Below are 19,361 nucleotides of genomic sequence, written 5' to 3'. Positions count from 1 at the left end.
ATAAAAAATACATGCTTAGGCTAAACCTTTTGTACATATCAGTGTTCTGCAGAATGTTAGAATAGTCAAGATAAAGAAAGAAATTAGGTACGTGTTCTAAACTCTCAGAAGCAATTACATTTTCATATCCCTTTCTACAAGAAACAAATTTAAAGTTTTTTTACAACCTTTTACTCTGAGATAGTGTCTGTCTCTGTCTCTGAGATGAGTTTCCTGTATGCAGCAAAGGGCTGGATTTTGTTTATGTATCCAGTCTGATAGTCTCTGTCTCTTTATTGAGGAGTTGAGTCCTTTATGTTAATAAATATCAAGGAATAGTTGTTTCTGTTTCCTGCCATTATTGCTTTTTTAGGTTGAGTTGTGTCTGTGTTTTTTTCTTTTTTTAGTTTCCTTTTTAGGAGTTTTCTTGTTTTTACTAGGCTGCATTTTTCCTTATTGTATTGGGTTAGGGAAAAAAAAAAAAACTTCCAAGAAAACAGCTCCAGGAAGCAAGCTGGAGTGGCTATTCTAATATCAAATAAAGTAAATTTTCAAACCAAAACTTATCAAAAAAGATAAGGAAGGACACTTTTTACACAATACCAGGGAAATCTGTCAGGAGGAACTCTTGATCTTTAACATATATGCTCCAAATAAAAAAGCACCCACATTCATAAAAGAAACCCTACTAAAGCTCAAAAAATACATTTCACCCCACACAATAATAGTGGGAGACTTTAATACTCCACTCTCACCAATGGACAGATCATGGAAACAGAAACTGAACAAAGACACTGCAAAACTAGCAGAGACTTTGAACCAACTAGAATTAATAGATATATACAGAACATATTATCCTAATGTAAGAGAATACAACTTCTTCTCACCACCCCATGGCACGTTCTCGAAAATTGACCACATAATTGGACACAGAGGGAGCCTCTATCGATATAAGAAGATTGAAATACTCCCATGCATCGTCTCAGATCACCGTGGTCTACAGCAGATGTTTAACAACAACAAAGACAACAAAAAGCCTAAGTACACATGGAAACTAAACAATGCTCTGTTAAAAGATAGCAGGGTCAGAGAAGAAATAAAGAAAGAAATTAAGGATTTTCCAGAATTCAATGAAAATGAAAACAGAACATACCCAAACCTATGGGATGCAATGAAAGCAGTATTGAGAGGAAAACTCATAGATCTAAGTGCTTCCAAAAAGTAACTGGAGAGAGCTTACATCAGCAACCTGACAGCACAGCTAAAAGCCCTAGAACAAAAGGAAGCAGATATACCCAAAAAGAGTAGACAGCAAGAAATAATCAAAATTAGGACAGAAATAGACCAAATATCAACAAAAAGAACCATTAAAAAATCAACAAAACCAAGAGTTGGTTCTTTGAGAAAATCAACAAAGTGATAAACCCCTAGCCAGACTAACTAGAGGGCAAAGAGAGAGTATACAAATTAACAAAATCAGAAAGGAAAGCGGCGACATAACAACTGAAACTGAGGAAATTCAACAAATCATCAGATCCTACTACAAAAACTTATACTCAACAAAATTGGAAAATCTGGAGGAAATGAATGAATTCCTAGACAGATACAAGATCCCAAAGTTAAACCAAGACAAAGTAAATCATCTAAATTACCCTATAACACCTAAAGAAATAGAAGAAGTCATCAAAAGCCTCCCATCCAAAAAAAGCCCAGGTCCAGATGGGTTCAGTGCAGAATTTTATCAGACATTTATTGGGGATAAAACACCAATACTCTCCAAACTTTTCCAAAAGGTAGAATCAGATGGAATATTACCCAACTCATTTTTTGAGGCTACAATAACCCTCAGACCTAAACCACTCAAAGACCCTACAAGGAAAGAGAACTTCAGACCAATCTCACTTATGAACATTGATGCAAAAATACTCAAGGAAATACTTGAAAACAGAATCCAAGAACACATCAAAATGATCATTCATCATGACCAAGTAGGCTTCATCCCTGGAATGCAGGGTTGGTTTAACATAAGGAAATCCATCAATGTAATCCACCATATAAACAAACTCAAAGATCAAAATCACATGGTCATCTCACTAGACACTGAGACAGCATTTGACAAAATCCAACACCCCTTCATGTTAAAAGTCCTCGAAAGAACAGGAATTCAAGGTCCCTACTTAAACATAATAAAAGCAATATACAGCAAACCAACAGCCAACATCAAACTTAATGGCGGAAAACTTGAAGCATTCCCACTAAAATCAGGGACTCGACAAGGCTGCCCACTCTCCCCCTACCTATTCAACATAGTACTGGAAGTCCTGGCTGGTGCAATTAGACAGCGAAAGGAGATCAAGGGGATACAAATCAGAAAGGAAGTGATAAAAACATCACTCTTTGCTGATGACATGATAGTGTACTTGAGTCACCCCAAAAATTCCATCAGAGAACTCCTACAGCTGATAAACAAGTTCAGCAAAGTGGCTGGATACAAAATTAACTCAAACAAATCAGTAGCCTTTCTATACTCAAAGGACCAATGTGGAGAAAGAAATTAGGGAAAAGGTACCCTTCACAATCATCACAAAAATTATGAAATACCTTGGTGTGACTCTAACTAAGCAAGTGAAGGACCTGTTCAACAAGAACTTCAAACCTCTAAAGAAAAAATTTGAAGAGGATCTCAAAAATGGAAAGATCTCCCATGATCATGGATTGGAAAGGTCAACATCTTAAAAATGGCCATCCTACCAAAAGAAATCTACAGATTCAATGCAATTTCCATCAAAAATTCAACCAAGTTCTTCATGGAATTGGAAAGATCAATGTGCAATTTCATCTAGAATAACAAAAGATTTAGAATAACGAAATCCATCCTCAAAAAAAAAAAAAAAAAAAAAAATCTGCGGGAATCCCTATCCTTGACCTCAAGCTATGTTACAAGGCAATTGTGCTGAAAACTGCATGGTACTCGTACAGAAATAGGCATGTGGATCAATGGAAAAGAATTGAAGATCCAGAAATGAGCTCTCATGTATATGGTCACCTGATTTTATACAAAGGAGCAGTAAACATTCAATGGAAAAAAAACCAGCCTATTCAACGAATATTGCTGGTCCAACTGGCACTCAGCATGCAAAAGAATGAAAATAGACCCTTTCTTATCTCCTTGTACAAAGCTCAAGTGTAAGTGGATCAAAGATCTCCACATTAAACCAGATACACTGAAACTATTAGATGAGAAAGTAGGGAAAACCTTAGAACACATAGGCACAGAAGAAAATTTCCTGAACCAAACTCCAATGGCTCAAGCTCTAAGGTCAAAGAGTAACAAATGGGACTTAATGAGATTGGAAAGTATCTGTAAGGCTAAGGACATCGTCAAGAAAAAAAAAAAAACAGCAACCAACAGAATGGGAATATATCTTTACCAACACCACATCAGATATAGGCCTAATATCCCATGTACACAAAGAACTCAAAAAGCTAGACACCAGAGAATCAGATAACCTTATTAAAAAGTGGGGTACAGAGCTAAACAAAATGTTTTCAGTTGAGGAACACCGAATGGCCTAGAAACATCTGAGGAAGTGCTCGACATCCTTAGCCATCATGGAAATGCAAATCAAAACAACCCTGAGATTCCTCCTCACACCAGTCAGATTGGCATAGATCCAAAACTCAGATGACAGCACATGCTGGCGAGGCTGCAGAGAAACAGGAACACTTCTCAGCTCTTGGTGGGGTTGCAGGCTAATACAACCACTCTGGAATTCAGTCTGGCGATACCTCAGAAAATTGGATATATTACTACCTGAAGACCCAGCTATTCCACTTCTAGGCATATACCCCAGAGACACTTTAATACACAACAAAGATATATTCACCACAATGTTCATAGTGGCTCTATTTATAATAACCAGAAGCTGGAACGAACCTAGATGTCCTTCAGAAGATGAATGGATACAAAAATTGTGGTACATATACACAATGAAATACTACTTAGCCACCAGAAACATTGACTTAACCAAATTCTTAAGAAAATGGCAGCATCTAGAGAATATCATCCTGAGTAAGATAACCCAGTCACAAAGAACAGACATAATATCCAGTCACTGATAGTGGGATGCTAACCCCAGAGTCTTGCACTACCCCAGAAACAACTCACAGACTGTATGAAGTCCAAGAAATAAAGAAAATAATACAAAACAAAAAAACATTTACAAAACAAGAAAACTTTAACTATTTCCATGTTACATTTTTTTTTTACATGTACTTTATGCTCATTGTAACTATTAAGTTTTCAAGGCAAACAATCAAACCTTTAAAAAAATCAAGTACTGACTAAAAAATATATTCATATAGTTTTATGTAAAAATTATGTTAAAATCTGAAAAAAAAGTACTGACAAAAATGTATAATTTTAAGCAAAAAATATTTAAAATCTGTACATTTATCTTTGTTTTGTAAAATAAAGTTGTTTTAAAAAAAGAAACAAATTTAATTGACAAAATTTAATACAAAAATATAACTATTGTATATCTTCTATTATGAATGCTGGATACTCTCCCTGCCTGTTACATAGTATTATTTTTCTAGTTCTACTTTATTAATGCTGTAACAGATGTTTCACTTATAGTCTTCTGTATATATACATGGAGATATTATTGGATATGATATGCATGAAGAAGAAACTTTAGACTTTTCTTTCTGTGCTATGTGGCACGGCTTAATTTTATCCTTTTTCAGTCAAACAGTTAATTAATAAATCAAAAAAATAATTAACATTTTTTTTCTAAATTTCTGGTGATTCTGTTTTTATACAGGTAGAATTGTAATTCATTTCTTATCTGAAATATTGAATATTTTACTTATTTATTAATCAATATAGCAGAGATATTCCTATCTCATTGCTGCAATATACATATCAGCAATGGTCACTGATACAAAAATGTATTTTGTTGTATACTGTGGTGTTTTCCATGTGTAGACCCTGAAGAGGAAGAGCTATCTCAAATAGTACTTCAAATTTTTACATTCTGGGAGAATACAAAACTAGTTTCCATGATGGCTATGTCAATCTAATCATATATCTTTTGAAGAAGCATTGCCTTGAGATCAAACAAGATAAAGACAGATCAACAAAAAGGGCATTTTATTATCAAATATTCTTGCTGATGAAATATCTCTCTATATTGTATTAGCAAATAAAATGCTAAAGAACATGTCAAAAAACTTCATTCCTTCTGAATTGTTACTGAAATAGGCAAAAGATATAATCATATTTTTTATAAGGCTTTTGCAGGCAATTCCAAATATGATGTTGGGAGAAACTCATTAAGAACAAGTATGTGGCCATCCATAGTTTCACATTTCTTTGTTTTTAGAATATTGGACTCACTGGTTTTCGGATAAATTCCTAGTATCATACTAACCTGAAAGAATTATATCCACAAGAATATCAATTTTATTAATAGTTTTCCCCTTGGCTTATTTAACTTCAAATGAACAAATGAAAGACTCTCAAGTTATGATGAACCTCATGTATGCTACTGATTCCCATATTCTTGTTTGCTAACCTCCATAAAAAAATGTCCTATGAGTTTATTTTTATTTATGTTTTAATGGAAATTGAATACATAAATGCAAATTAAGTAAAATATATCAATCAAATACTTAAATAAGATGAGGAAATTTTATTCCATATCCAGATAAAACTGAATCTGGGCATCAAGGAGTAATTACTCATAAGAACAAAGGGCCCAAGGGATGGAAAACACAGAGAAATGAGGCAGGTTATATTCAGCAGCCTCAAATTGTGATGATATGAAAGAGCTATGTAACCTTGTAAGAAAGAGGAGAGAGTATAAAATGCTATAAATGTACACATCAACACTATGATCCTCTGGGTGGCTCTGGATTCTGGTGATATTCTGCTAGAAACAGGAATGCTGTGTATGTGTTGAACCCTCTGCTTGTGTTCATACAGAGTTACAATCATGGAGCCACTGGACAAGGCAATGAGCACAGAAAAGAAGATTTCAGGGCACACAACCAGTGCTATGTAGAGTGAGGCACTGATAATTTTGCCATCACTAGTTGAACAGAACTCAAAGTCACGGTTTCTTGTTGTATTTCTGCTATTCCCTTTGCCAAGTACGTATATAAATAAAATAAAATTCATAATTATGGACAAAACCCAAAGAAAGCAAATGGAGCAACCAGTGTACTTTGCAGTCTTAGCTTTTTGATATTTGCAACAGGATTCCTTGTGACTGATGGTGATGGCCTGGAAGACACTGAAGAAACAGGTGATGGCAATGGACATACTCCGGCCAATTCTTTGAATAAACAAAATTAGACTGCATCCAAAATCATTTAAAAATTTCTTTAAGCCAAAAGCTGCCAATGTCAGGGGCACTCCTTGAGAGAGAACTATCAAAGCATTTGATGCCGTTAGGTGCATGAGAATCAAATCTGTGGGCTTTAATGTAAATTCTATATAGTAGATTAGATAGTAGATAAGAAGGTAGATATTACCCAGAATTCCAGTTAAAATTTGTAACAAGAAGAGGATTTTGATTGCCATATTCTAAAATTCCATTCTGTTATAGGGCAAGATTTTTTTTAGAATAGAGCCATAATCATTTTTCTGATCAAAATAAATGAAAAGTATTAGTAATTAGATGAGCTACAGAGAGGCTGAATCACAGGGTACTAAAAGCTCAGGAACAACATGTATTCTTAGATATTTTCTTGAAGTTTTTAAAAATAGCAATTATAACATAATACATACCTACAGTACAAATTTGTAAGATTGCTGGAGGTTTCAGGCCACACATTTGAAATGGCAGTTGTCTTCACAATTAAAAATATAGATCATTATTTTCAACATTAATTGACCTGGGAGAAACAATAAAAAGAGCAAACCAATACTAGTAAGCCTTATCCAGGATGTGTGGATATACTTCTATTTTATTTTCATTGTATATAGAAGGTTAATTTTTATGAAAAACACTATGCATATTCAGGAATATGATGTTAGAGTTCTGGAAACATCCTGTGTGATGCAATCTCTAAGCATATGGACCATGGGCTATATTTAATGCTTCTATGAAGAATAAATTCCATTCACTGGCTCTTTCCACTCTGTGGAAGAAGATAAATCTATCTTTGAAGAACCTTGATGTGCCAGGGTTGTGGGAATTCGACGGGGGTGTCCACCTTTTCAGAGGCTTAACTTCATTGAAATGAACATGAAGAAACCTGAGTGAGTTGTATTCTGCATAAATTAATTTACCAGGTATTTATTCACCATGGAAATGAAAATTTTAGCAAGTAAAATTTCCCATAGTTCACTTTTGACTTGCAGTAAATTGATATTAAATATTCCTGAAAGAATAAATTAAGATTAATTAAGATACTAATGCAGGGACTGGTACTAGATTAGTGGTTGTGGCAGGAAGTACACACTACCCACACAAGGCTTCTCTCCAAAATTTCTTTATCACCTAATACTTTGCTCCTTTTTGTAGCCCTTCATCTGCTACTACTCACTTAACTTGAAATCTAGACCAACAGATCAGCCTTTCATTAAATAAAGCTGCTTAGTTTGTCTCTGGATAACTTAAGAAGATGACATGTCCAAGATCAATGACAACCAAAGGCTTTAGAAATTTCTAATTATAATTTTAGCTATGAATGTGTTTTGTTAGTTTCAATCAGAGTTCAAGGGAAGAATAAGCCCTGAAAAAGATATAAAACAAAATCAACCAATCAATAGATAGGTAAATAAATAAATAAATGAGAAAATTTTTACCTGAAATCATCATGTACCCTGAGAAGACAACAGTGTAAATGTTGGAAAATAAGGCAGTAAACTAGTCAGTCCATCAATGCTGCCTAGTTGGAAAAAGTTCTCAAGACACCATACCTGTGAGTCAAGTTGTCACCAAATTCATTTTAGAACAGGAGAGACCTCATTCTAGATTCTGAAAATAGCAATTGTGTATCAAGAAGCTCCAGTAGAAAAAAAATGTTGTTCTGCACATTGATAATCTATGCTTGGACAGAGAGCTCTACAGTTAAGAACTGGAAAAAAATTAATGGTAAAGTCTGGAAACTGCAGAAGATTAAAGAATGTAGAGAAATGAAATGAAATATCAGGAGCTATGATTACTTACAGACTTGTAATGAGCCTGGCAATTGGCTCATTCATTAGATAGACAAAGATAATATATATTGAGACATTGAATTAAAAATTAAATTGAATGTAGGATATATAAAGCCTAACCTATGTCAGTAGAAACTTAGGCTTTGTGAATTATATAAAAGTTAATTACGTATAACAACACTTTCCCACAGAGATATTAATCTCTGCCATGGGGAGGATGTACAAATATATAAACATTTAAGATAAAAACATTTAAGATAAAAACATATATCTTAAATTATAGTTTTAAAGGGAAGAAATTGTGAAAAAGCATTCTAAATAAATAATGTTATTTTTTAGATTACTTTAGCTGTTTTGAATTACTTTCATTATCAATTGTGTGTTTGGTTATGAAATATGATGGTTATATTAAAATCCATCTGGCATAGAGATGAAGCTATACCTTTAATGATATCCAGTTAGCAGATAAAGGACATGTAATTTATGAAAGAAATTTCTGTATTTGTGTTGACATGAAAGGTTAAAAAGCTATGTATACCTTACAGAGTTATATGGATCAAAAATAATAGTGAAAGTCCTCCTAAAGATTACCCCAAATTAGAGAAAATTAAACAATCTAGGTAACTTGATATTCCACAATAGAGGAATAACCCAGTAAGGAGTTTAGACATAAAAATAACTTAAGACAAAACTTCACCTCATATTAGACAATGAATCTTGTAAATTATTGAATCCTTAAGATTCTTCATGCCCTTCTTCAAATGGTATAATTGAAGAAGTTACACAAACAGTTGTTGAAAAATTAACTCATAAAAAGTGAGTTGTCTATTTGCTGATCAAACATGGAGCAAAATTGTATGTTTAACTGATGCATATTCTACCCAATCAATAAAAATATTCTAGTGGTAGTAAAATTTTGTCTGTAGTGTTCATTTCTTACAAAATGTACATCTTTGGCAAGAATAATTCTCAGAGATGCTAAACTGTGTTGATCTAGTGATTAACTTCCAAAACAATTTTAAAAATTTCTACTGATTCCATATGATCTCATCCCATCCCACCTTTCAGTCTAATCCAGACAGAACTTAATTCAAAGCCTGAGCCTTCTAAACATACAAAGACTGGGTAACAGATGATAATTTAGCTTTCTTGTTTTCTATTTTATTAGATATTTTATGTATTTACATTTAAAAATGTTATTCCCCCATCTCCCATGTGCTTTCCCATCTCTCCATGCTTCTATAAAGATGCTCTCACTTCTATCCACCCAATATCACCTCAGAACCCTAGCATTCCCTTACACTGAGAAAATAAGCCTTCAATGAACCAAGGTCTTCTCCTCCTATCAATTCCAGACTATACTGTACCCTGATTCATATGAAACTGCAGTCATTTGTCCTTCCTTGTGTACTCATTGATTGGTGGTTTAGTCCCCAGCTCAAACCTAAACACCGTAAAAGCAACATATAACAAAGCAGTAGCTAATGTCAAACTAAATAGAAACTTGAAGCAACCCCACTAAAACTGGGAACTAGGCAAGGCTGTCCAATATTTCCCTACATATCCAGAGAAAATTATATATGTATACATTGGTGTGTGTGTATATATGCATGTGTAACTGTATCTGTATGTGTATCTGTATGTGCATCTGTATCTGTATGTGTATATGCATGTGCATATGCATATGTTAACAGAGGAAGGCATACAGAAAATATAATACATTTAAACAATGATGTTACACTTTGCTAGTAAAACATTAATATCATGAAATATGTATTCAAATGGATGAGATTCATAAATATTCTTTTGAGTAAGGTAACACAATCACAAAAGTACAAATATGCATATGTATATGTATATGTATATGATGTATATGTATATGTATATGTATATGTATATGTATATGTATATGTATATGTATGTGTATGTGTATGTGTATGTGTATGTGTATGTGTATGTGTATGTGTATGTGTATGTGTATGTGTATGTGTATATGTATATGTATATGTATATGTATATGTGTATGTGTATGTGTATGATGTATATGTATATGTATATGTATATGTATATGTATATGTATATGTATATGTATATGTATATGTATATGTATATGTATATGTATTGGTGTCGGTGTCGGTGTCGGTGTCAGTATCATTATAGGTATAGTTATAGGTATAGGTATAGGTATTGGTATAGGTAAAGGTAAAGGTAAAGGTATAGGTATAGGTATAGGTATAGGTATAGGTACAGGTACAGGTACAGGTACAGGTACAGGTACAGGTACAGGTACAGGTACAGGTACAGGTACAGGTACAGGTACAGGTACAGGTACAGGTACAGGTACAGGTACAGGTAAAGGTATAGCTATAGGTATAGGTATAGGTATAGGTATAGGTATAGGTAAAGGTATAGGTATAGGTATAGGTATAGGTGTATGTATATGTATAAGATTTTTACTTATGTGACCACAAAAATTTTCCAGGTAACTCCAAATATGATAAAAAATTCTAGGAAAGTGGCTGGATATAATAGTAACTCAAACAAATTAGTAACCTTCTTCTACCCAATGGCTAAACAGGCAGAGGAAGAAATTAGGGAAATTACATCGTTCACAATAGTAACAAACAATATAAAATACCTCGGTATGACTATCCAAGGAAGAGAAAGATCTGTATTAGAACTTTCAGTATCTGAAGAAGTAACTTAAAGAGATATCAAAAGATGGAAAGATCTCTTATGCTCAATGACAGGAAAGATCAATATAATAAAAATACCATTGTGAAAAAAGCAATCTACAGATTCAATTCAATCCCTACCAAAATTCTAACTCATTCTCTACTATGTTCATAACAGCCTTATTTATCATAACCAGTAGCTAGAGAAATCCCAGATGTATGTTAACAGAGGAAGGCATACAGAAAATATAATACATTTAAATAGTGATGTTACACTTTGCTAGTAAAACATTAATATCATGACATATATAGACAAATGGATGATAGTCATAAATATTCTTTTGAGTCAGGTAACACAATCACAATAGTACAAATATACTATGCACTCACTGATAACTGGATTTTTGCCCAAAAGCTAGAAATACACAAAATACAATTCACATACCATAAGAAGCTCAATAAGAATGACCAAACTTTGGATATTTCAGTCCTTCTTAGAAATGAGAACAAAATATCCATGGGAGAAAATGCAGAGACAAAGTGTATAGCAGAGACTAAAAGAAATGCCATTCAGAGACTTTCCCACAAGGAAATCCATGCCATACAAGATCTCTAAACCCAGATGATATTGCTGATGCCAAGAAGTATATACTGACAGGATCCTGATATAGCTGTCCTCTGAGAGACTCCATCAGAGAATGATGAATTAAAAGGTGGATTCTGAGTGGAAACCACAGGTCACCAATATAATTGTTAGAGAAAGGACTGAAGGAGCTGAATGGGTTTGTGACCATTTAGGAAAAACAACAATATTAACCAACCAGATCTCCCTTTCCTCCAGAGCTCCCAGCAACTAAAATATGAACCAAAGTATGCACATGGGGAAACCCATTGCTCTACACACATATAGAACAGATGGCCTTGTTGTGTTTCCATGGGATGAAAGGCCTTTGTGCCTCTGAAGGTTTAATACCCCTGTGTAGGGAAATACCAGGGCAGAGAGGCAGGAGAAATTGTGTGGGTGGGTGAGCGAGCACCCTCACTGGGAAAGAAGGAGGAGAAATAGGATAGGTGCATTCTGAAGGAAAAACCAAGAAAGAGGATAATATTTGAAATATAAAAAAATATCCAATATAAATAAATAAATAAATAAATAAATAAATAAATAAATAAAAAGCACACTGAATAGTAAAAAATAGTCTCAAACAAAACTGTTTCATTGATACTAAATCAAAATAACAGCCAAAAAGTTCAAATAAATTTAAAATATGCAAATATTGTACAATAGTTGAAAATACCAAATGTACATATTGTCTTGGAAAGAAAACCAAATCACTGCCTGGCAAAGATTGTATATGTCACTAAAGACAGTGTAAAAATGTCTACATTTGGTTAAATATATTTGCTTAAATGAAATGAATACTATGTATATGACAACAACCACAACCCTTAGAAAACAATCAAAATATTTTTTTTTTGTACCATGGAAGAAACATTGCCTTTAAAATCTAGTAATGTTCATTGGAATTTCAGTCTGCATTTCAGCACCATGTCTGCAGTGACAGCCCTTGGTGAATTAAACAATATAGTCACAGTATAACCATAATTTTACAAATGCACAAACAATTGAAGATTTTTAAGTATTATGAACGTGCTTCATCTACTGGATTCCAATGTTTAACTTGTGAATTTCCATGAGATATATGATTATGAATTTTTTTCCATAATTAAAAGTGTACAAAACACACAAAAAATAAATAAGTTTGGGTTACGACTGTTAAAGAAAGAAAGCTGGTTTCTGCACAGGACATTTGCTAATTAGAGTTGGAGACTAGTATCCCAACAAATTGATCCAACGTTTACTGATATGTGAGATCACTAAAATTTTCATCAGAAAAGCATCTCAATCATTTTCCTTGTTTGTAATTTTGTTCCTTAATTTGTTGAATATTTATGTAGGAATTATGACACTGTGGTTTAAATACTGTCCCACAGGAGAAACATGAAAATCCAACATCTTTGGAAGTTTTTTTATATTATGTGTACCTGGAGTTTTTGGCTTGTTGAGAGGCCAGTGAACCATTATAAAAATAAATTTTATATTTAATATAAAATTGAATTTTATAAAATAATGCCAAATAATAATGTGTTGAGATTTTAATAAAATGAAGTTGTCAGTGTGGTCTGGCCTGTAGGAAAGCCCTAATATTCCTCTCTTTAATTTCAAAAGCTCAGGTGGACTTTTTCATGTGCCATAGTGATGTGAGTAATTGTCCGTGCAGAGGTACAAGCTACCCAAGGGCATACAAAGCAATAACTAATTCTTTACCCTATGCAAAATTCCACCTGAAACATTAGCATATATTTATAAGTAATAGGAGTTGAAAAACTTATGTTACTAAAATGTTTTCTTTAAAATTGAGCACATATTTTGCTTTGTAAATGTAGTTTTCTCATGATGGAGTCTCACTATATAGCTCTAGCTGTCATTGAAGGCACTTTATATACAATGATGGGTTCAAACTTCAGTGAGAGCTGTCTGATTCTACTTTACAAATGTTGGGATTAAGAATTTTCAATTTACACCTTGATTATTTGATAATATCTATATTGATTAATATATTATACTCAACTTATGATGCATTTTAAAAAAAAGAGCTGCTTGCAAACAATTATGGTACAATCAGAAGAAGCTATGTAAAATATTAAACACTGCACATTGAGATATACCATTAGCTATTAATATTTTTTTCTGAGGTATAGAACCCTGCAATAGCATGAAAAAGGTCTATGTTCCATTAACAATAGAAAAATTAGAAAGAAAATATGTCATATCAGGTTGGTCTTGGAATAAGATTTAGCCAGAGAAAATAAACCAAGATATACATGGTCCTGACTGTCATTACTCAGTACTCAAACTTAACCATCATTTCCATATTACCAACCCACATACAAGAGGAAGAGGTTTCAAAAGAGACAATGTAACAATGACCACTTAATCTTTACACAGTTACTGCCTGTAACAAGTGTACAGGTGCAGTGTAACCTATAACTACTTTTCACACTGGAAACATGTTCACATCATGACCTTTCCAAGACTGTTTCATACCTACATTTCCATGCTAATATTTCCTCTTTGATGAAAATATGATAAATTAAATTATAATATAATACTTAAGTTTAGTCTACACATTAAACTTGGTAAGGTGAGTTATTAAATTGACCATTTACAACAATCAATTAGCAGCTTCACACATATACAGTGTTTTCCTTTTGATACCTACATTCACCCTTATTTGGGAACTTATATTATTGTTAAAAAAGGCAGAGAGTGGGCCATGGTGAGAAACATTTTAAATCTTTCAACAATGTCTTAATTATGAAATAATTTTGTGCCTTCATTGACTATTGCATGGATCATTTTCTATAGCAAATATCATTTTTAACAGACTCAACAATTACGCAGGGCACTCTATTTTTCAGTCAGCCACTCAGACTGAAATACAAAATACTCACATGGTTGCTTGTAGTTTCAGGGCAGTAGGTTCTCTGAGCACATCCAGACTCATTAATATACAGTTCCATTTAAGAGTCACTTAAAATGAGGTAGAGGTCTGAGACTGTTAACTCACCTCCCTCCAGAACTATAATTTTCATTTCAACATTGTTGGTAATGACAGCACAGGCTTTGGGAGAAAAGATCATTTGTAAAAATTTCCAGTTGTTGATTAACAAAAAACACTATAGAGAAAGTTTATTGTAAACATACCAAAATGATAATATGGTTTTAATGATTTATTAACTTTTTATAAACCCTGAACATTCACAAGGTCTCTTGTGTAATGTGCTAGAAAATTTGAGTGAAGATACATGAGAAAGTTCAGTAAGTATCTGTCACTATTTTGATTCCTGTCTTGACAGATTTCTTCCAAATCTAAGCAATATAGGTTATTTTAAATTTACACTATTTACTAATTAAAATGTTTGAAGGCTTCATACATCTTTATGTGTTTTACTCACATCTATAAATAAGTTATTTCTTCTAATAAGGTAGACTACCCATCACAATCCTCTCCAAATTTTATGTGTTCATTGAATCAATCAAAAAGAAAAAAAAACTAAATAGTGATGCTCATATGTGCCTAGGTCTGTCTCAGGGATAGTCTGTAAAGGTGGAAATATTAAGATGTCAGACATGTCCTCCCTCAAAGGTTGTTTGTGGTCAGTAGCTTTCATTTGGCAGTTGGCCTTCCTAATATTTTCCCCTCAGCTGGGACTTCTCTAGGTTGATATTTTGTATATTTTGTGCATAGAGACATAACAAGTGGACTTACCTGGGCAAGAACTCTGCTTTTTCTAGAATAAACCTGTTTACTACAATTCATATACCACTAGGAAGTACCTAACCCTCTATCAGCCTCTTGACCATGATGATAACAATTATTGGAAGAAAGAGTTTTAATAAAAATGTCCCATATATTTCTCTGAGCATTTTAAGAGTCTCTTTCACATGGTACCTTGAATAAATATGGAGTTCTGTGTAAATCACAATAGAATGTTTTAAAATTTTTGTCTAATAAGAGAAGTACTAAAATTTGAATAAGAGGTAAAATTATAGGGGCCAGTTAATTACAAGTTCCAGTTTATTCCCATGTCATGTTATCAGCCTAAGAGTTTTAAAGATTCCCCAGAGTAATGAAACAGCCTGATGTCTCTTCTCAGTACTCAATTTGTTACAAGATAGTTTCATTTCTTTACACTATAAGAATCATCTCTGTGCCCAGATTATGAATTATTACATACCCTGATGTTGACTTGTCCTTTATCCTTCCCCCCAAAACCAAAATGTTCTATTTAACAATTATCACTGTCATTTAATTATTTAGTTTTCATACCAACTTTGTGTGTCACAACATTTCTCCTGGAAGCCTTAAGTTCAGAGGTATATAATAAAAATTCTATTTATTATTGAAATTTAATTATAATTTATCATCACCCTTAAATTAAAACTTAATTTAAAATTCCCATTTTCTGTCTTTCCTTGGTGTACACATCTCCATTTCTCTCTTGTTTATGGTTCTCATTTCTTTTTATAGTTTATTTTATTAGATACACTCTGTATTTATATTTGAAATGTTATCTCCTTCTTCCATCCTGCTTCTATTTACCCTCCACCTCCACTTGTCTTCATGAACTTATACTGGCTCTTCATCATCCTCTCCAATCCATTGTTGTGGCATTACCCTACATGGGAAGAAAGTGTTCTACATGGATCAAAGGCCTCTACTTTCATTGAAGCCAGACACTGTTATCTTCAGCTACATATGAAATTGGAGCCTAAAGTCTCTCAATGTGTGCTCAATGGCTGGTGTTTTAGACCATGGGATTTTTGGAGAGTTTGGTTGGTTGATAATGTTGTTCTTACCATCTGATGAAAACCCTTTCTGATCCTTCAGTTTTTTTCTTTAGCACATTCATTGGGATATTCTTGTTTTCATGCACTATTTTTTTTTTTTTGCTTTTATAGGGGTGTACTTTCTCTCTTTTTGTTAGATTTTTTTCCATCAATTATCCTTTGTAGGGTTCGATTTGTAGACAGATAATGTGCAAATTCAGTCTTATCCTTTAATATCATGGTTTGTCCATCTATGGGAATTGAGTTTTTTGTTGAATATATTAACCTTGGTTGGTATTTGTGCTTTCCTAGGATCTATATGAAGTCTGTCAAGAATCTCCCAGCTATTATAAACTCTGTTGCAAATTCTTGTGTAATTCTTTTTGTTCTGCTTTTCTATGTTATTTGTGCTTTTTCCCTTACTACTTTTAGTAATTTTTCTTCTTCTTTCTTTCTTTTTTCTTTTCTTGAACATTTGGTGATATAACTATTATGTTTCAAGAGGAATTTCTTTTGGGGTCCAATGTATATGGACTTCTTTAGGCTTCTTATGTTCATGAACATCTTAATTTTAAAGTTATTAAAGTTTTGTTTTATGTGCCTTTTAGTTTGGAATTTTTTTTTTCTACACCTATTATTCTTAGGTTCGGTCTTGTCATTGTGTCTGGGACATCTTGGGTGTTTTGGGTTAGAAGCTTTTTGATTTGTGCATTCTCTCTGACTGCTTTGTCAACATTTTATATTGTTGTCTTCTGCCCCTGAGATTCTCTCTTTTATCTCTATTAATCTGTTGATAATGGTTTCATATATGACTCCTGATTTATCTTTATATGTTTTCTATCTCAAAGATTTTCTCTTTTTGTGATTTTTTTTTATTATTTCTACATTCATTTTCAATTCCTTCACCTGTTGTGCTTTACTGTAGTTCTTTGAATGATGTTTGTGTTTCTTCTTTAATGATTTTTATTTGTTTATGTGTGCCCTCCTGATACTCCCTCACTTGTTTAACGAAATTATTCATGTGCTCTTCAAAGATCTCCATAATCATCCTAAAATATGATGTTAGTCAAAATATTGTTTTTCTGGTGTGATGTGCAATCTTCTCTTTTTTGAGTTCCATGAACTGGGTTCTGATGATGCCAGGTTGTCTTTGTTTCCATTGCTTAGGTTCTTCCATTTTCTTCTTGCCCTCTTTTAATCTGTAATTATAGGTTATCTCATTCTCTCTGTCTTGAGATTGTCTCTCCTGTGAGTCTGAGTGCACAAGGACTTAGGAAGGAAATTGCTCCAGGATTATTGGATCTTTGTAGGCAGGCAGTGAGTTCTGAGGGCAGTGATTCTGTTCTGTTTTTGTTGGCTCAGTTGGGAGAGGACTTGTGAGGCTGTTCTGGGAGCTCTGCAGTCACTGTGCAGGTCCTGACTCTTGATGGAGGTCACTGGTTCTAGATCTTAAACTACTGACAAACACATGTAAATACACCTAAGACCTGAGTGCTAACAAGTATGCAGTACATGACTAAAGAGGAGTTCTCTCCTCTGCATCATTATGTATCCCAATGTCAGCATTCCTCTGTTGTCTCTAATTTTCTATGTTTTTGGCCACATTGCATTTAATCTATTAATGGTACCATATTTTTCAGGAGCATCCTTGCTCAGGTATTCCTTAGGAAGCTGCAATGTTGAGAATTCATGTGTGTTGCCTCTATGACAGTTCCAGGTGGTTTATTCTTATAGCAATCTTGTTGTTTCTCTGGACATTGCAAGCATTCCAACTTATGTTACAATTTTATTTCTGAGCCTTTATGTAACTATTGTGTTGATCATGTATCAAGTAGGGCTAGGAAAACTGTGGTCTCTTGTTTTTGTCAATTTGGTATGCTGCAGTACACTTTAATGATTTTCATCTATTGAAAACCACTTTTTACATGTGAAATGGGCTGGTGTCCACCTATAATTAGCTGTATAATAAGAAATTTATTTAGAGAGTAGGTAGGAATTATGCTGGTTTAGTAATGACAATTGAAAATTCTCATGTATACTCTATGACCCCAACTTTTCTGAGTAGATAGCTAGTATTTTAGCACCAAGCATATGATTCTGCTTAAACCAGGAATAGTCCTTTACACAGCCATTTTAAACCTGATGGAAAGTCTAGACAGAAATATATTTTAAAGTGGGAATAACCTGTTAACATGTCAAAAAATATTTCCCAACGTAAACTAGTGAATGCAAAGCCATTTGTTCCCCATACATAGATAATGGCACTTTTTTCATAGGAGACTGAGTGTGAGATTTTTGAATGACAGATTATTGTGTTGAGAGTCTACCAAGTAATTACTCTTCATTCTAATGTTTAAACCTGAGACTCTTCAGCTATCAAAACCTGTAGTGAACAAATCTAACACCATACCATGTGTTGTACCTAAAGAATATTATAAGGTCATAACTAATTTGGAAACAGGATCAGAGCAAATAACCAATAAAAATCAATGAATGCACACCTTTTACTTCCTCACCACCTCTAGCCATAGATGTAGAACCCAACTTGCATGAGACATGAAGAACTGCCAAATGTATAACCGGACTCCATATAAAGAACATGAGGCAAATAAATTCCTCATCAAGTTTTTTATTCTGATGTTTTGTCAACAGTGTAGAAAAAATACTATTACTCATTTATTTGTTTTTGGACACTTGCTAATTACTTTTTATTTATACAACAAATGCTGCCTTTCCCAAGACTCCACAGGCAGAGTTCTATCTTCACCACACCTTCCTATTGTCTATAAGAGTTTGACATTCACAACATCAACCCACTCTGGCTTATCAAGATATATTTTTAGGATTAGCTGCATCCTCTTCCACAGAAGCCTGACAAGGCAGTCCTCTGCTACATCTGTGCCAGGATCCTGGAAACATCTCATGTATGATCTTTGATTGGTGTCTGAATCTGTGTAAGGTTTCAGGGTTTCAGAATATTTAACATTTGGTTGTTCTGAAGGTGGCCATTGTCTTCAACTTTTTCAATCCTTTCTCTTGTACAAATGAGGTCCCCAACGTTTTCCAGGGTTTAGCTATATTTATCACCATCTGTCTCAGTAACAGCTATATAGACACTCTCAGAAAAGATATAATAGGC

General features: G+C 33.6%; 1 protein-coding gene across 1 annotated transcript; it reads right to left on the bottom strand.

Moving 5' to 3' along the window:
• Window positions 1-5,647: 5,647 nt before the first annotated feature.
• Window positions 5,648-6,568, bottom strand: LOC308439953 (vomeronasal type-1 receptor 4-like; the record flags this gene model as incomplete). Its single annotated transcript, XM_080941892.1, has 1 exon — window positions 5,648-6,568. The coding sequence occupies one exon, from the start codon at window positions 6,566-6,568 to the stop codon at window positions 5,648-5,650; it is 921 nt and encodes a 306-aa protein (XP_080798018.1).
• Between the last annotated feature and the right edge of the window lie 12,793 nt (window positions 6,569-19,361).

Source organism: Micromys minutus (assembly GCF_963924665.1).
Source record: "Micromys minutus genome assembly, chromosome: 30".
In the NCBI taxonomy this organism is placed as follows: Eukaryota; Metazoa; Chordata; class Mammalia; order Rodentia; family Muridae; genus Micromys; species Micromys minutus.
The sequence above is the reverse complement of the archived record's forward strand: the minus strand, read 5'-3'. Positions and strand labels throughout refer to the sequence as shown.